The sequence below is a fragment of the Labrus mixtus genome, chromosome 6 (assembly GCF_963584025.1).
Source record: "Labrus mixtus chromosome 6, fLabMix1.1, whole genome shotgun sequence".
NCBI lineage: Eukaryota > Metazoa > Chordata > Actinopteri > Labriformes > Labridae > Labrus > Labrus mixtus.
The window spans coordinates 21,476,229-21,491,476 of record NC_083617.1 but is presented as its reverse complement, the minus strand read 5'-3'; the positions used below and the strand labels follow the sequence as shown (position 1 = coordinate 21,491,476).

At 41.0% G+C, this 15,248-nt stretch overlaps 1 protein-coding gene across 4 annotated transcripts in view; it reads right to left on the bottom strand.

Moving 5' to 3' along the window:
* Positions 1 to 15,248, bottom strand: part of ninl (ninein-like) — a 36,084-nt gene that overhangs the window by 5,354 nt on the left and 15,482 nt on the right. For 3 of the 4 annotated variants that reach the window (XM_061040464.1, XM_061040463.1, XM_061040465.1), the window contains 13 exons: positions 14,769 to 14,905; positions 10,737 to 10,877; positions 10,346 to 10,520; positions 10,139 to 10,249; positions 9,135 to 9,221; positions 6,600 to 6,753; positions 5,621 to 5,689; positions 4,487 to 4,611; positions 4,312 to 4,392; positions 3,876 to 4,012; positions 3,339 to 3,476; positions 1,408 to 2,874; positions 315 to 419 (listed from right to left, as the gene is read on the bottom strand). In XM_061040464.1, coding sequence (XP_060896447.1) covers positions 315 to 419; positions 1,408 to 2,874; positions 3,339 to 3,476; positions 3,876 to 4,012; positions 4,312 to 4,392; positions 4,487 to 4,611; positions 5,621 to 5,689; positions 6,600 to 6,753; positions 9,135 to 9,221; positions 10,139 to 10,249; positions 10,346 to 10,520; positions 10,737 to 10,877; positions 14,769 to 14,905 — 2,927 coding nt within the window. The remainder of the gene's footprint in view (positions 1 to 314; positions 420 to 1,407; positions 2,875 to 3,338; positions 3,477 to 3,875; positions 4,013 to 4,311; positions 4,393 to 4,486; positions 4,612 to 5,620; positions 5,690 to 6,599; positions 6,754 to 9,134; positions 9,222 to 10,138; positions 10,250 to 10,345; positions 10,521 to 10,736; positions 10,878 to 14,768; positions 14,906 to 15,248) is intronic. The other variant, XM_061040466.1, reaches the window with a different exon arrangement.

Here is a 15,248-nt window from a genome sequence, read left to right as displayed (position 1 = left end):
CCCTGTTTTCTGGAGCTGCTGTAATGCACAAATTTCCCCCACGGGGATCAATAAAGTTTATCTTTATCATTAAATACGTTGTAGTTTTTTTTCTTAAAGTTCTTAAATCTCCTGGCGACAACTTAATAGTTGATCATCGGTTGTATTTTGTATCTTAAGAAATGATGATCATGAGTCATTGCATGTTTTAAGGTAGTTTAAAGGTTCTAAATGTCAGTTTCACCTTTGACTCCCCACTGCCATTAAAGAAAAGCATACAACATTACAGGCTGACTGATGAGAAAAAGAGCTGCTCATCATCAGTGCTTTCTCACCTCTTCTTGGCCACATCGTCCTCTAGGCTCTGGACTTCCTGCTGCAGGAAGCTCAGTCGCTCCTGAAGAGCTCCGTTCTCTGATCGTACCTCCTCCAGCTGAGCCCTGCAGCAATGGGACGCACTTATCTTAGAAACTTTATCTCAAACAAACTCTTTTTACGTTGACTGATCATCTGGAGTACATACTTGTCTGCCAAATTATTAATTTATGAAATAATGAAGTCACAATGTTTGGACCTTAAAAATCATATTTTGTGGTTGAAATTAATGTTATGATGATTTCAATTTGTATCTGTTTTTAAAACCTTGATTCAAAAAGTGCTTTACTTCATTACAGAAACATGAGGTGGCCGAAGTCTGCTTCAAAAAGTGTTAGCAATCTAATTGTCTGAGCATTATTTTTAATGCTGATGACTAGCAGATTTATTTCCATCCAGCCAGGAGAGCCTGATCATCTCCTCACCTTTAATTATTGTTGTTTATCAATAATCAGTGACTCATGGCTGTTACTCAACATTCTCTATCTGAAATAAACAACAGAAATTAAAAGTATTTGGCTAAAAATATTTATATTTCTTAATATCTTTTCTTATAACCTGGACTGACACTTCCATTTCAGCATGCCATTTTAACTTTATCATATGATAGAACTGCACATTTTGGGCAGCACATACAAAATATGGACTTTGAAGCAAACTGAAGCCTTCAGTTTGGGATTTTTTTTAATTAAAAATTGAATCTTCATCTTGTCAAATATTATTTATACCACAAGAAAAACATTGAGTTTCAAAAGAAAACAAAAAGGACAGACGGGATGTCATAGAAACAGTGTTATGGATGAACAGTCCGTCATGCATTTATCATTCGGTTAGCGATGAGGTGAAGTGTTAAAGCGTTGCAAACAGGGCGTCGGCTGCAGTGCACAGTGGAATATAAACTGAGCAGCCATTCACTCTGTAAGAGTTTCTACCTGTTGAAAATGTCAATTAGTCATTCAGATATTGAGAGTTTAAAGCACGGCGGCAGATGGAGGTTAGTCATCATTTGGATCAGGATCTGGATCTCTGAAGTCTGTCGCATGCTCCACAAACCTGTGTGGACTGCCCGGGTCCATCACTTCCTCCAGGGCCAGGACCAGTCTTTCCAGCTCCATCAGCTGCTGTTTTAGCCTACTCTTCTCCTGTTCAAAGTCCTCCTCTGCCTCCCTCAGCTGGTTCTGGTAGTCCTGCAGGACCTCCTGAAGCCGAAGAACTTGTAGTCTGACCTGGTTGAGCTCTTCATCCTTCACCTCCAGCTGATTGGTCAGTTGCTGAATGTTGCTGTGATCCTTCTCAGAGGAGGCCTTGGCTATCTGTAAGAGTTCAGTACCGTTCGCTGCCTCAGCCTGGAGCTGATTCATCACTCTGGTTTTGGAGTTAAGTTGCCTCTTGAGGTCCAGGACCAGATCTGCGGTCTCGTTGAGCTGGGAGCTGAGCTCTCTGAGATGGTCTCGGAGCACGGAGATCTCCTCCTCCATTTCTACAATCTGTGTGGAGAGTTGGTCAGCCAGCCGGGTGTAGCCTACATTCTCCTGGCTCAGACGACAGGCTTCTTCCCTCTCCTCATCCAGACTGGACCGGATCTGCAAGGTCCGGGTCTGCTCCACCTTTAGAGCCTCCTGCAGAGCCTCCTCACTACTCTTCTTCCTGTCCAACTCCTCAGAGACACCATCCAGCTCCAGCTGCAGGTTGTCCACAGCCATGGCCTGGTCCTTCAAGTCTTGGATCAGCCTGGCCCTGTCAGTCTTCAGCGAGTCCAGCTCAGCAGTCAGTCTTGACAGACACTCAACTTTGTTCCTCATGGCCTCCTGTAGATTCTCCAGCTCTGACCTCAGGGAATGAACAGTCTGCTCTTTGGCTCTGAGCTGGGCCTGCTGTTGGTTGAAAGCGTTGGAGAGGCGGCTGCAATTATCAGCCACCTGCTCTCGATCCTGCTGGATGCTGTACGACATAGCCTTGAGGTTTCCTAGCTCCTCTTTTTGCTGTGTGACCTGAAGTAAGAGCTGCTCCTCCCTGCTCTTCACAAGCTGCAGCTCCTCTTCCAGAAAGCTCTTCTCTGAAGCGAAGCGTTTCTTTAGAACCTCATGAGACTCTAGGAAGGTGATGCTCTCTGCCAGCTGAGTACAGGCCTCCTCCAGTCTAGCTTCCAGCTCAGAACAACGGCCACAGGAAGCTGCGAGATCCTCCTCCAGCTGACCACAACGCTCTCTAAACTCCTCTAAACTGGCCTCTAATTGGCTCATCTGCAGACAGGAGCTCTGGAGCTGATGGACCTTCTCCTCATGCTGTTCTTCCATCCTTTTCTTTTCAGAGGAGAACTGACTGTAGATCCAGGCCTGCTCTTCCCCAGCTCTCTCTTGACACCGCTGCCTCTCCTGCTCGGATTCGGCAAGTCTATTTTCCCAGAATCCTTTCTGCTCTTGCAGTTGCTGGCGCTCCTGGTGGAGCTGGTGAATAAGGCAGCACTGACCCTCTGTGTGCTGCAGCTTCACCTGAGAAAGCTGCTGCTCTGCCTCCTCCCTGCTTACAGTGGTCATTGTACACGACAGATGGAGCTTGTTACACAATGAATAGATGAAGGCAGTATCCAGGTAATTGTTTACCTGCTGTTTACATTTCTCAAAAGGGAACTAATCAACATTTTTATTCTTGTTTAAAATACCAGAAAAGCTAAGATGAATAATTTTATAAATTAAGCTCTCTTCCGCCTGGCCAACTTGTTCTGTGATGACTTCTGACCTCTAAAACCAAAAATGAAAATGCATAACACAGGGTAACATGTCTGCTATAAAAAGATTGTTCATTTGTTTTGTCTGCATTATCAGAGATACCAACATGACTTCAACTCTTTAGCCTTAAATAAATGTCTATTTAAGGCAGTGAGGAACAGAGTAGCCGTGATACTGCTGATGTTATGTAGGTACAGTACAATCTCTCTACTGTAAGCATTAATAAACAGAGCAGACTGTGAGGTCACCACCCACCTGACCAGCATCACTTCCTGGTCCATCTTCAGCTTCAGCTCAGCCTCCAGCTGGTCCTTTTCAGCACTCAGTCTCTGAACAAGGTTACCAATCTCTTTTGCAAAGTTCTGCTCCAGCTCAGCGCGCTCCCGATGCATCCTGGGAAAATAAAACGGCACGAACATGGTCAGAAACAAGATAAGAAACTTATTCAGCAGAATGGACAATAAAACGCCACAACAGTGGCATTTACAGGAAATATTTTCCTTGCATGAAACAGTCAAATCCACATAAACAACAATGAATAAACTTTGATGTTAGACCAAGTAACAAAAGCAGTGGAGAGATTTTTCAAGTGTTTATGGCGTCTGCAAATTTCCAAAAAGCTCCAGAACACAAAAAACAGGACGGTCCATCTAGTCTGAGAGAGAAAACCCTGGGCTAAAGTGAGAGGGTAAATATACGAGGTAAGATATGTTTCATAATTTTCCCAAACTAAATAACATAAGTTACAAATGTGTTTGGTATGTCTACTGAAAGCTGAAAACTCTCATTTACCTGCGCTCCTGCTCGTTGCTCCACCCTCCTCCTCCTCCATGTTGAATCTGAGTCTGCAGTTTATCCAGAGTCTCCCTCAGCTGCTTCACCTGCAGCTCCGCTTGAGCTTTCTGCTCCTCCACTTCACTGATCTCCATCTAACAGACATGTTCAAATATGACCAATTGAACTCATGATGACACAACACATTTATCAGGTGTTGTTTACAGCCAGTGTTATCTGATTATTTTCCATTTACATCTTTAAGTGTCAGAAGACTAAGTTAAAAGTAACATCTGAACACTGACTAAATCAGCTCAAGAAGAAAACTAAAACACTTGTGATCTATTATTGTCTTTGTTCTCTTCTTTCTTATAATACATTGTAACAAGTGTAAGTATATCAATGCATCTATCAATTACTGCCGATTACTCAAAATAGTAACAAGGAAAGGAACCTTGAAGGCCTGAGAGATGTCTTTACGTTCGACCTCCATGCTCTGTCTCATCACCTCCAGACTGCGCTCGTAGTAGTTTACCTGGATGAGGGGGAGGAAGAGGAGGAGGAAGGTTTGCATTGTCATTCATGTCAAACATCTTTATAAAACCTTAAACATGTGTGATGTGTGTTACCTGTGTCTCCAGCTTGATGTGCAGCTGCTGTAGCTCCTGGTTGTGTTTTTGCTTCAGCTGCTCTAAAGCCAGTTCAGTCTGGATGCTGACAGCAAGCCCAGAGATGTTATCCAGAGAGCCCAGAGCTGAAATAGAGAGAGAGAGACAGCTGGATGACCAAAGTGATGTGATGGGATGCATGGCACTGACATTTTTTTTTTTGGAACAGCTATAAGAGTATTTCATTCCAGTGTTTTATGAAAGTTAGGTTCATTGAAGAAAGAAGACTATTCTGACTTTTGCAACAACACAACAAAAATAAAAATTCTTAGTAAATGTAATTTACTTCATAACATACCTTTTGTCTACATTAATCGTATCCTGAGTTAATCAAGTAAGGTAATAGATTTAACAAGAAAATATACAGACTCCCTGCTGTGGGCTTCAAACTGTCAACACTGGCCAACAGTCAAATAAAGAACTAATTTTTTAAATTATCTAAATAGTTGTTAAAGGTCTGGTCTACATTAAATTGACTGGACATATCAACTCTCTTGCAGTTGACCTTTGAACAACTTTTTTCTTGTCTTTTTAAGTTTTAACTTAACAAGTCCAGACAGAAAAGTCAATGACAAGCACCGAGCAGTGACACAAAATAATAAGACTATCGTGCTCAATGCATCGGGTTCCCACTCTCACTCACGCTGTTACCACTGTTATCAATAAAGGTTAAAAAGCCCCCAAAAAAATAATACAAAAAGAAAATTGAAGTGAACATCAACAAAAGCCATTATTCTTTGTCTTCCTTTATCCAAATAGAATCCATTTCACTAAGAACCCGAGCCTTATCCAGTGCCATCCTACTTCTTTCTTGCTGGCACTCCACTTTATAGTTTAAAACTAGAGATGTTCTGATTGGCCGAAACCACTCAAAGTACTTTATATGAAAAAAATTGCATGTGATCAGAAATTATAAAAAAGCGGTTAAACCACAAACTAAAATCTTTTTCTATAAAGGCGACATATTATTTTTTTTAAATGGCGAGACCAGTGACTCAGCCTATGGTAATCAGCCATGCTGCCACGTCCCACACAGCCAGGTGATTAACTACAATCATTGTAAACAGACATGTATGTGCAGGTTGTGATCCTCACCTGTTTTATCTGCTGGCTGCAGTTTCTTCCTGACCAGAGGAGAAGAACTGCGCTTCATATCCGACTCGTCTAAAAAAAAATTAAATAAATAAAAGCAAACAAAGTAATGTACACTGTGATACGCATCATTTTAAACTGTAACAAGCGCAGCAACAGGAAATAAGTACTTTGGTCAGGAAACTGACAATTTGACATGTTCAGATAGAAAACTAAAAACAGAGACTCACTGTGAGACATGATGGAACTTAAAAAGACACAGAAGAGACTGATCTATCTCCTGAAGAGTGTTTATGTGTGTGTCCCTGGGCGTGTCTACCTGAACAGATCAAACCTGTTCAGCTGAATTCCTGAGAACACATCCAGGCCCCATCTCTTTTAATTTGCTCTGATTATTTGAAGAGTTACGGTAACGTGTAAGATCTGAAACAAAAGCGCCTTCATTCTTTATTTCATTACTGGCTCATAACTTAGTTCATTACTAATTCAATGTCATTTTACACACAAAAAACACGTTTAGATTCCCTGGTGGCAGATCTACAATTTGAGGATTTGATGCTTTTCTTAATTTAAAATCACAGTAAACTTAATATCTTTGGTTTTGGACATGCCTTGGAGATTTGTTTCCCCCTTTACATAGTTTACAGGCCTAACAATCCTCAGCTAAATCTTTAATTTATATATCAGTCTTTCATTGAACATCTTCACCTCTTGTTTGAACAGACTTTTAATCTCAGTCTAGTTTATCACAACTAATCTCTATTCTCCGTTTCGAGGACCTAGTCTTTGAAACCTAGATCTAAAAAGCGAAATAAAATGGCGCCACCTTCTGTGAGAACAATGTTACTTCATAAGCACATTGAGTAATATGTCAACCATAGATGTTTTGGATTTAAATGATGTTCTTCAGCAGTCTTGTGTAGGTCATCATAAATTGTGTGTGTGTGTGTGTGTGTGTGTGTGTGTGTGTGTGAGATGTTACCAGAGTCGGATTCAGCGCTGTCTGTGTGGTGTTGTTCGCTCCAGCTCAGAGCAGAAATGTCGTCTCCTGCAGATCGTCTGGACTTCCTAACACTCTTCTGACTCTTCAGCAGCTCCACCTCTGAGCTCAGCTCATCATTTCTGTCCCGCAGCTCCTGAACACAGCAATCATCGGTAGCTCAACTATTTATTCTTTTAATGCACATTTTTTTCAGAATATGTTTTTTTTACTGTTTTTTTTCTAAAGAGCAGCAGCTTGAATTTCATTAACTGCAAGGAAAACAAGATAACTCCGTCGTCAGAATGAACAATTTATAGATTAAATTCATAAGTGCAGACATCTTGAATTTCTTTCGAAGTTGCATAAAAGCTCCTTTCTCTACAATAGATAAACTCTTCAAACACAGTGACAACACCTCTTCCTCCTTCACAGTTGAAAATGCTTTTCTTTCATTCTTTCAATCCAAAATTGACACCATTTACAGCAGCTTCAACACTCTCACTGTCCCCTCTTCATCCCTACCCGCATCCCCTCGCCTCATCACCCAACCTCTGTCTCAGTTCTCCCCTGTGTCTCCAAATGAGCTGCTCTGGTTCAGTACCCAAAACTCTCAAACTGGCAGCCGTCACCCCCATCCTCAAGAAACCTGGACTCAATACAGACAGCATGTGCAACTTCCGCCCTATCTCCAACCTCCCCCTCCTCTCAAAAATACTTGAACGTGTTGTCGCCTCCCAGAGCAAATGCCACCTCTCCTCCAATAACCTGTTTGAACCATTCCAGTCCGGCTTCCGTTCCCAGCACAGCACAGAAACAGCTCTCCTCAAAGTCACCAACGACCTCCTCCTCTCCTCAGACTCTGGCCTCCTCAACATCCTCATCCTCCTCGATCTCACTGCAGCCTTTGACACCATCAGCCACAGTATTCTTCTATCCCGCTTAGAACACTCACTCAACATCACCGGCACTGCTCTTTCCTGGTTAAAATCCTACCTCACTGACAGACAACAGTTTATCAACATCAATAACGGCTCCTCCTCCATAGCTCCTTTGTCCCAAGGCATCCCCCAGGGTACGGTGCTTGGTCCCCTCCTGTTCATCATATGCTTACTCCCCCTTGGTAACATTATCCGCCAGCATGGTCTCCATTTCCACTGATGCAGATGACATCCAGCTTTACATCTCCACCAATTAAATCACCACTGAAACCTGCTCTACCCTGACAAACTGCCTCAATGAAATAAAAACATGGATGCACACCAATTTCCTCTCTCAACTATGCAAAATCGGACATAATAATTATCGGCCCCAAATCCCTCACCAATTCCATTCACAACTTCTCCTTCACAATAGACAACTCCACTCTCTCCCCCTCCCCTCATATCCGCAATCTTGGAGTCATCTTTGACAGCCAGCTCTCCTTTGATCACCACGTCACCCAGCTCACAAGAACCGCCTTCTTTCACCTCAAAGACATAGCCCGCCTCCGTCCGCTACTCTCATTTTCTGCTGCTGAAACCCTAATCCATGCATTCATCACATCCAGACTCGACTATTGCAATAGCTTCCTTTTCGGCACATCATCCAAAGTCCTTAATAAACTTCAATACATCCTAAACTCTGCTGCACACCTTCTCACACATACCCAAACACGCGAACACATCACCCCTGTCCTGCAAAATCTCCACTGGCTCCCTGTCCCTCACACTCCTGCACGCAGCCTCCGTTCTTCAAAAGCCAACCTCCTTTCTCCCCCTCTTAGAACCAAGCACCGAACCTGGGGGAACAGAGCCTTCTCCATAGCTGCCCCCTCCCTCTGGAACTCACTCCCTACACACATTCAACACTGCACCGACCCTCCTACTTTCAAATCACTTATCAAAACTCACCTCTTTAAACAAGCTTTTAATGTATGATTGTGATGTAGTTTTACCTTTATTGTTGTCATCTTTATGATTTGTGTGTAATGTTGCAATGTCTGTTAGTCTGTCCTTACTGTGCTGTTCTTTCTGTTTTTTAACAATTGTACAGTGTCTTTGAGTTTTTGAAAAGCGCTTATAAATAAAATGTATTATCATTATTATTATTATAAAGAATATTGTTTGAGTTAATCTCAGATAGAACAAACTTCAGAAGCATCAGCTCACACTCAGCAGCATCATAGTAACAGGTATCAGCGGGCTGATACTTGTTTCCAGCTGTTCTCACCTTGATATTCTGCTGAACCAACACGAGGCATTCAAGTGCACAGACAAAAAAAGACATTAAAACTCCCTAATGGACTTTTTCTTGACAATATTTCAACTTATTGGGACAAACTTAAATTTTGTATTTATTTTATTAAGTTTAGATATTTCACATTTCTTTCTTTCAATTTTCTAAAATCAAGCGACGACTAGTTCTGAAATGAACATGGGGAAGAATGCTCCACACAGATGAGTAAATTAAACTCTACTTTTAACATTATGAATTAATAATAACAAACAGAAAAGTCCAAATGAAAAAAGACGCACAAACACAACTACAGACTCTCACCCTGCACCGCAGCTCGTACTCTTTGACGATCTCGGAGAATCGCTCCTCATTACTCAGACCAGCACCTGAAGGGTCCAAGCTGCCAAACTGTCAATCAAAAAAAAAAAAAAATGATGGTAACATTCAAATCAATGGATCAGGAGTCAGCGCCATTATAAGCAGAAAAGAAGAAGAGGAATGAACTGAAGTCACAGAGGAAACATTGATAAATTATTCACCAGCTACAAGTTACCTTACACCACTCAGTGTGTGTGTGTGTGTGTGTGTGTGTGTGTGTGTGTGTGTTTTTGTGCTTGTATTTTTGTGAGGACTTATGTTTCGCTGTTATAATTGAGACAGTTCTGGAAAGTTATACTTTTTTTTCTGCTCAAGTTTAAGATTAAGGTTTTGTAAATAGTGTTAAGAAGAAATACGTTTTAGGTTAGTGTTGGAGATCAATCATTTTTATTCTTCCTGTAGCTTTATGAGCACTGATGTTACACTCTGACATAACGTTACCTCTGACACTCTGACATGATGTTACACTCTGACATGATGTTACACTCTGACAAGTAGGACAGTTGTAGTAAAATGGGCCATTTTGTCTTGGTTTGGTTTTAGGGTTAGGAAATGCAGTTTTGAGTCAGAATTAGAGTAATTACAGAATTAAGCATTTAATTTGTTGAGTGTGTGGCTCTGCCAAAACACTGGCACACATTAACAGGTTTGTAGATCCATAGTTTTGTATTGTGATACAACTGTTTTTACCTTTGTTAATACTTACTTACATCCCAGTTAAAGCATTATTTATTATATCTTTTCACAATTTAAGGCAGCAGAAAAAGCTGAAAAGCCATCAAAGGTCTTATCCTTATAAGTGGATTTCCCCTAATTTTGACACTAGAGGCAAAAGATCTCCTTTGCTAAGCAAAATTATAGTTACTCTATACATTTGCAGCTTATTATTACAGTTTTCATGGCTAATGTCAAACACGTTTGGAAGCTGTTGTGTTGTGCTTTGCTACCTTGTCATGAAGCAGCTGGTCCAGGTCTCTCTGCAGTCTGTTCACTGAGCTTTCTGTATCAGTCAGCTTCAGCTTCACAGCACTCAGCTCCTCCTCCAGACGACAGTTTTCCTGGATAGACAAAAAGGCATTTCAATACTGTAATATTATATTTCTATAAATAGAAGTCAGCATTGAAGCCCTTCAGTGCAGGTGATATGAACTCACCTGTGTGGCGCTACAGAGCTCCTCCTGCAGCTCGGCCTCCTGTGCTCTGATGAGCTGCAGCTCAACCTGCAGCGTGCTGCGCTCTCTCTCCACCTGCTGCAGCAGAGCCTCGTTCTCCTGCTCCGACTGAGTACGAAGAGCCGCAAGTCTATCACGATATTCCTGCTCCAGGTCCCTACCAATCAAAGAGCAACAGATCAATGTCTAAGATCTTTACACAAGACATATGTGATGTATTTCTTGTTTTTATTTTTCATTTCTAGCTCTGGCAGCTAAAGTTTAGAGATGTTAACAGTAAAATGTGTAGAAGATGATCATAATGTCATTTCTTATTTTAATTGTTTAGTAAGCAATATAGCGTAAGACTTCAAAATCAAGAATTAAGTCAGACCTGATTCTGGTTTGGTTCAGTGTCTCCATGCTGGCATGTCGGTCATCCACTTCTCTGACAAGCTGCAGGTTCCTCTGATCAGCCAGATCCAGGTCTGTCTTCACTTTGTCCCGCTCCTTGCATGCCTGCTCTGCCACCATCCTGAGCAAACAAACACACGCACATATATACTCATTAAAATACGATGCTTCCTCACATGTTCATTGGGCAATTCAAGAGCTCATTATGTGTCCACAGTAGCCAAGCTGCAAAGGTTATTTCTCTTCTGAATGTTACACATGTTGCTGCAGCCACCAGAGCTGTCAGCTGTTGTTTCTTTCTATTATCCAAACATATTTGTATTCTTCACTGCAGGAGGGAGAGAACTTCAATCACCGGAGATGAAAAGTTACAGTTGTTCCCTTGAACACAATCAGCCAAATACTCATAAAAGACATACAGGTAAGAGACATAAAATGTTTTCACTTCCCTGAGGTAGTAAAACTTCCCACTTACTCTAGATTTAAATGTCAGCACTTTAAAATCAGATTCATTTATTAATGTCATTGTGGAACAAAATTCCTTACATATTGCTGTATTAAAAAATAATTAGCAGTAGTTTAAGTATTATGTCACATAGTTATGCCCATATTGCGTTGGGTAACAACCCCAAATATAGGGGGAAAAAACTCAAGAATTTTTCATCGTTTAATCATCAGACTTATGTTAATACAACAATTTACATGACTTAGTGACATAATATTTACTGTGCAGTTACGGAAAAATCTGAATTAATACAAATTGATTAATCCCTTAAGCCTTCCTTTCCGGGCATTCAGCTATAGACAATTAGATTTTGATTTAATCTTCTCACAGCTTTAAGAGTTGGCAGAGACTTCTGAGTTCTGACCGCTACGTAACCATGCTTTTGGTACACGCTACTATACTTTTTTTTACATTCTGCACAGGGATGTCAGTTCAAGTTTTAATGACTGCAATTCATGTGCACAATTGTTTTAATGTTATGAAAATTAGACCTGGTCTAAATTTTGTCTTGGAACATCATCTTACAAATCTAAGGCTCCTCTGAAGACAAAATACATATATCATTTTAAGTCTCATGTTGGACTCTCTGAACATTCATTTCAATGCAGGTACACACCCCCTCCAGCAGGGGGCGCTCTGGCGGTATGGAATACAACACAGGACCAGGCTGAAACTATGTGACAACCCTGTACCCTCACAGAATTACTCTGAATTTATGTGCTCCTAGGTTGGTCCCAATTCAAAAGTTGAAGAAATATAGATGCTACAAAGGTAATGAGTTTAATTATAATTATTACCTAGACCTAATATATGCCCCTCCATTTTGACAGGGACAAACCGTTACAGCCTAATAAGTTATTGCAGATACAAATGTGCTGAAAAATGTCATGCAATACATGAATACATGAAAAAAAAAAAAAAAAAAAAAAGATGTAGTTTCAGTTTTTGCCTATATTTAGTTGGGACAGGGGACAGAGTAGGAAACCAGGGAGAGAGAGTGGGGAATGACATGCAGGAAAGGAGCCATAGGTTTGACCCGAACTTGAGCTGCCCGTTTGGAGGACTGCAGTCTCCGTACTTAATAAAATGTTTTTGACCATCAAGTCAACCTTCACTGTGGCCCACCATGTTTCTGCATAATATTATGTTAAGTCTGCCAACTCTTCAAGTCTGTACCAACATTTCCTCTGACTTTCTCACAGTTCTATGAAGCCTCTGTTTCAAGGGAGCCTTCTACATGAATTTTCTCAGTTAAAAATGTTATTTTTCTGATTATCTTGACACAACATAAATGCTGGGTAAACATTGTGGTTTTGGAAAAAAAACTAATAATCACATACAGTAGGTTTGTTCTGTTGTCCACGTATGTTGAATACATTTCAGACAGTGTACATTGTTTAAAATAAATCTTAAATAATCTTCCCTAGTATTGACTGAAACACTTGAAACCACTCTGATACTGGTGACCTAATAGCAGCAGTTCAGCTATTGCTGTAAAGAAACACAAATCAACATTTTTTGTTATTCAAAACTATTTTGGCCCTCAGAGAAAAGTTGATTTGCTTAATTTGACTTGTGGGCTCAACCTTTGACCTCTAGGCTGCAGCTGACCCAGTAGAGTCTGAATGGGTTGTGTTGATGGTCAGTGGATGTGACAGGAAACCACTTTGTGTCAACAAACAATTTGAATCAGTGGTCAAGTCCAACATTAAGTCCAATGTACCCCCTTTCTCTGTCTTTAGGAGAGTAAAAGGTTTCAGAAAATAACAGTTTCATCTGACTGAGAGCAGATAGACACTGCTAGAATAGCTGCATCAAATATTCAGAATATACCTTTAAGACTTGTTAGTTTTTAACATACATGATGAAAATCTATCAATCCATCAGTCAGCTACATTAACTGACACTGCAGTGAGGTCAATATACCATGGTCGATATTCAAAGTCAATAACATGCTGCTTATAAAGTTGGGTTGCTGCAGCCTGAGGGGATACAAACGAGTGAGCACAGAGTACAAACAGAGCGAATTATCCCCTTTCAATCCCAATTTTTATCCCAGTTTCAACCATTCTGACTACTACTAAGGGTTGATCTGAACTACATTAAAACTCACTCATAGCAGTCGTGAGTAACTTTCAGTTTGTGTTACAACGTACATTTTCCTGCTAACCTTAAAGGGATAATTCACCCGTTGAAACATGAATCTGTATTGACATTGGGTCATAAATGTTGTAGAAATGTGAAATACATTTTGAAGTTGGTGCCTTCTTGGCCGAGAAAAGACAGAATCCCAGAACCAAATCCCAGAATGCACAGCACCGCAGGCCACTCCCACTAAGGTCCTCTAGTTCAGAATATGAAATACTTTATTAATCCCAAAGGGAAATTCGATCGATACAGTTTCTCAAAAATATACAGCATAGCAGTAGAAATATAATAATAAAAACATTTACAGACATATTTACTTCAACACAAAGTCATTTCCTCAACTGATTCAGAGACTTCTTCCAGAATTGATCTTGGAAATTCCTGTCAGAAAACAGACTCTATGTCTGTGTCCATAGGCAAACAGTGAGAGCACCGACACTACCAGTCCGCCCCATCTTGAGCCGGCCCGGGCTCCTCATCCTCACTGCAGCCGACAAGCAGACCTTATGTCTCGGCTGCCGAGCTGGCAGTGGCCGGCTGCGGCAATATAGCAATATAGCCGAGAGACGGTTGCTGCCGACAGGCCGGTCTTGTGTCACGGCGGGCAGCGGCTAGTGGCCAGCGGTGGTCCCGGCAGCCAGCAGCCGCAGCAGCCAAAACTCAAGACCGGCCTGTCGGCAGCAACCATCTCGCTGCTATATTTAGATTTTTTGCCATTATAAGGCTTCTCCATAGAGCCTGTTTGCATAGCTTCCAAGCAATATGGCGGACATTGAGTTTCGATTCTGGGAGTGAGTTCCCACCCACTAATCTGTGATTGGTCTGTAGCTTCAGTGGTCGAAAATATGAGGAACTAGCGTTGTAGTTTCACCCTGCTAACCATAACAGCTTCCAGTGACGCAAAAATCGTCATTTTGCCTCACTGGAAGCTCCTTTTCAGACTCAGAAATACAAAGATTTCCCATCTCAGGGGAAAATGAGGGCGGGATGCACGACCATTCAAAAATACTACCAGGTTTCTAATGATACAAAGCTTAATGCAAATGGGTGAAGTATCCCTTTAAGGGGTTACTGTAGTTCTTTTAGTTTCAATTGTGGAGAATTTCCCCTCAACACTTAATAACTCAGTAGAACACAAACATCACCACATCTGAAGAAACATGATAATGACTTGGCAGGAAAGATGCTAAACTGTTATCTGCAATAAAAGATGTCAGAAAAGAGTAAATAGTGCAAATGCAATATTACTCTCTGAGAAGAAGTGGAGGAAAAGTATGAATAAAAGGAAATGGAAATAGTCAAGGAAAGTAAAAACACGCTGATGTTAAGTTAAAATGTTTTAACAACAGGAAAACCTACTGCAGGTGTTGGATCTCGTTCTTGTAGGAGATGAGCGCCGCCTGGTGGATGCCATTCCCGCTGACCAGCAGCTCATTGTCCAGAGCCAGAGTCAGGTCTGCCAGACTGAGACGCTCCTCCAGAGGGAAGTCCAGAGTCTGGAAGGGGAGAACAACAAATTGACTGAAACATGACTTTATTGTTGATTACTGTTGGGTTATAAGTGATCATATTTAAGTAAAAAACGGCCCAGTTTTTATTTGCCGTCCTGCTGCTCTTTAAATTGGATCTCAATAATTCTCGGAAGCAATTCTTTTTTCACCTGTGTTTATTGACTTAGCTGTTCCTGATCAAAACATTTGACTAATGTAGTCTGTTTCTATTTGAAAGAGTCAATCTGTTGGTGGCAAATGTAAAACACAGTTTATGAATTACATCTGATCTTCATGAATTTTATTCTGTTATCCTCCATTTATTCTGTTTGTTTGGTTTTTCTGTTGT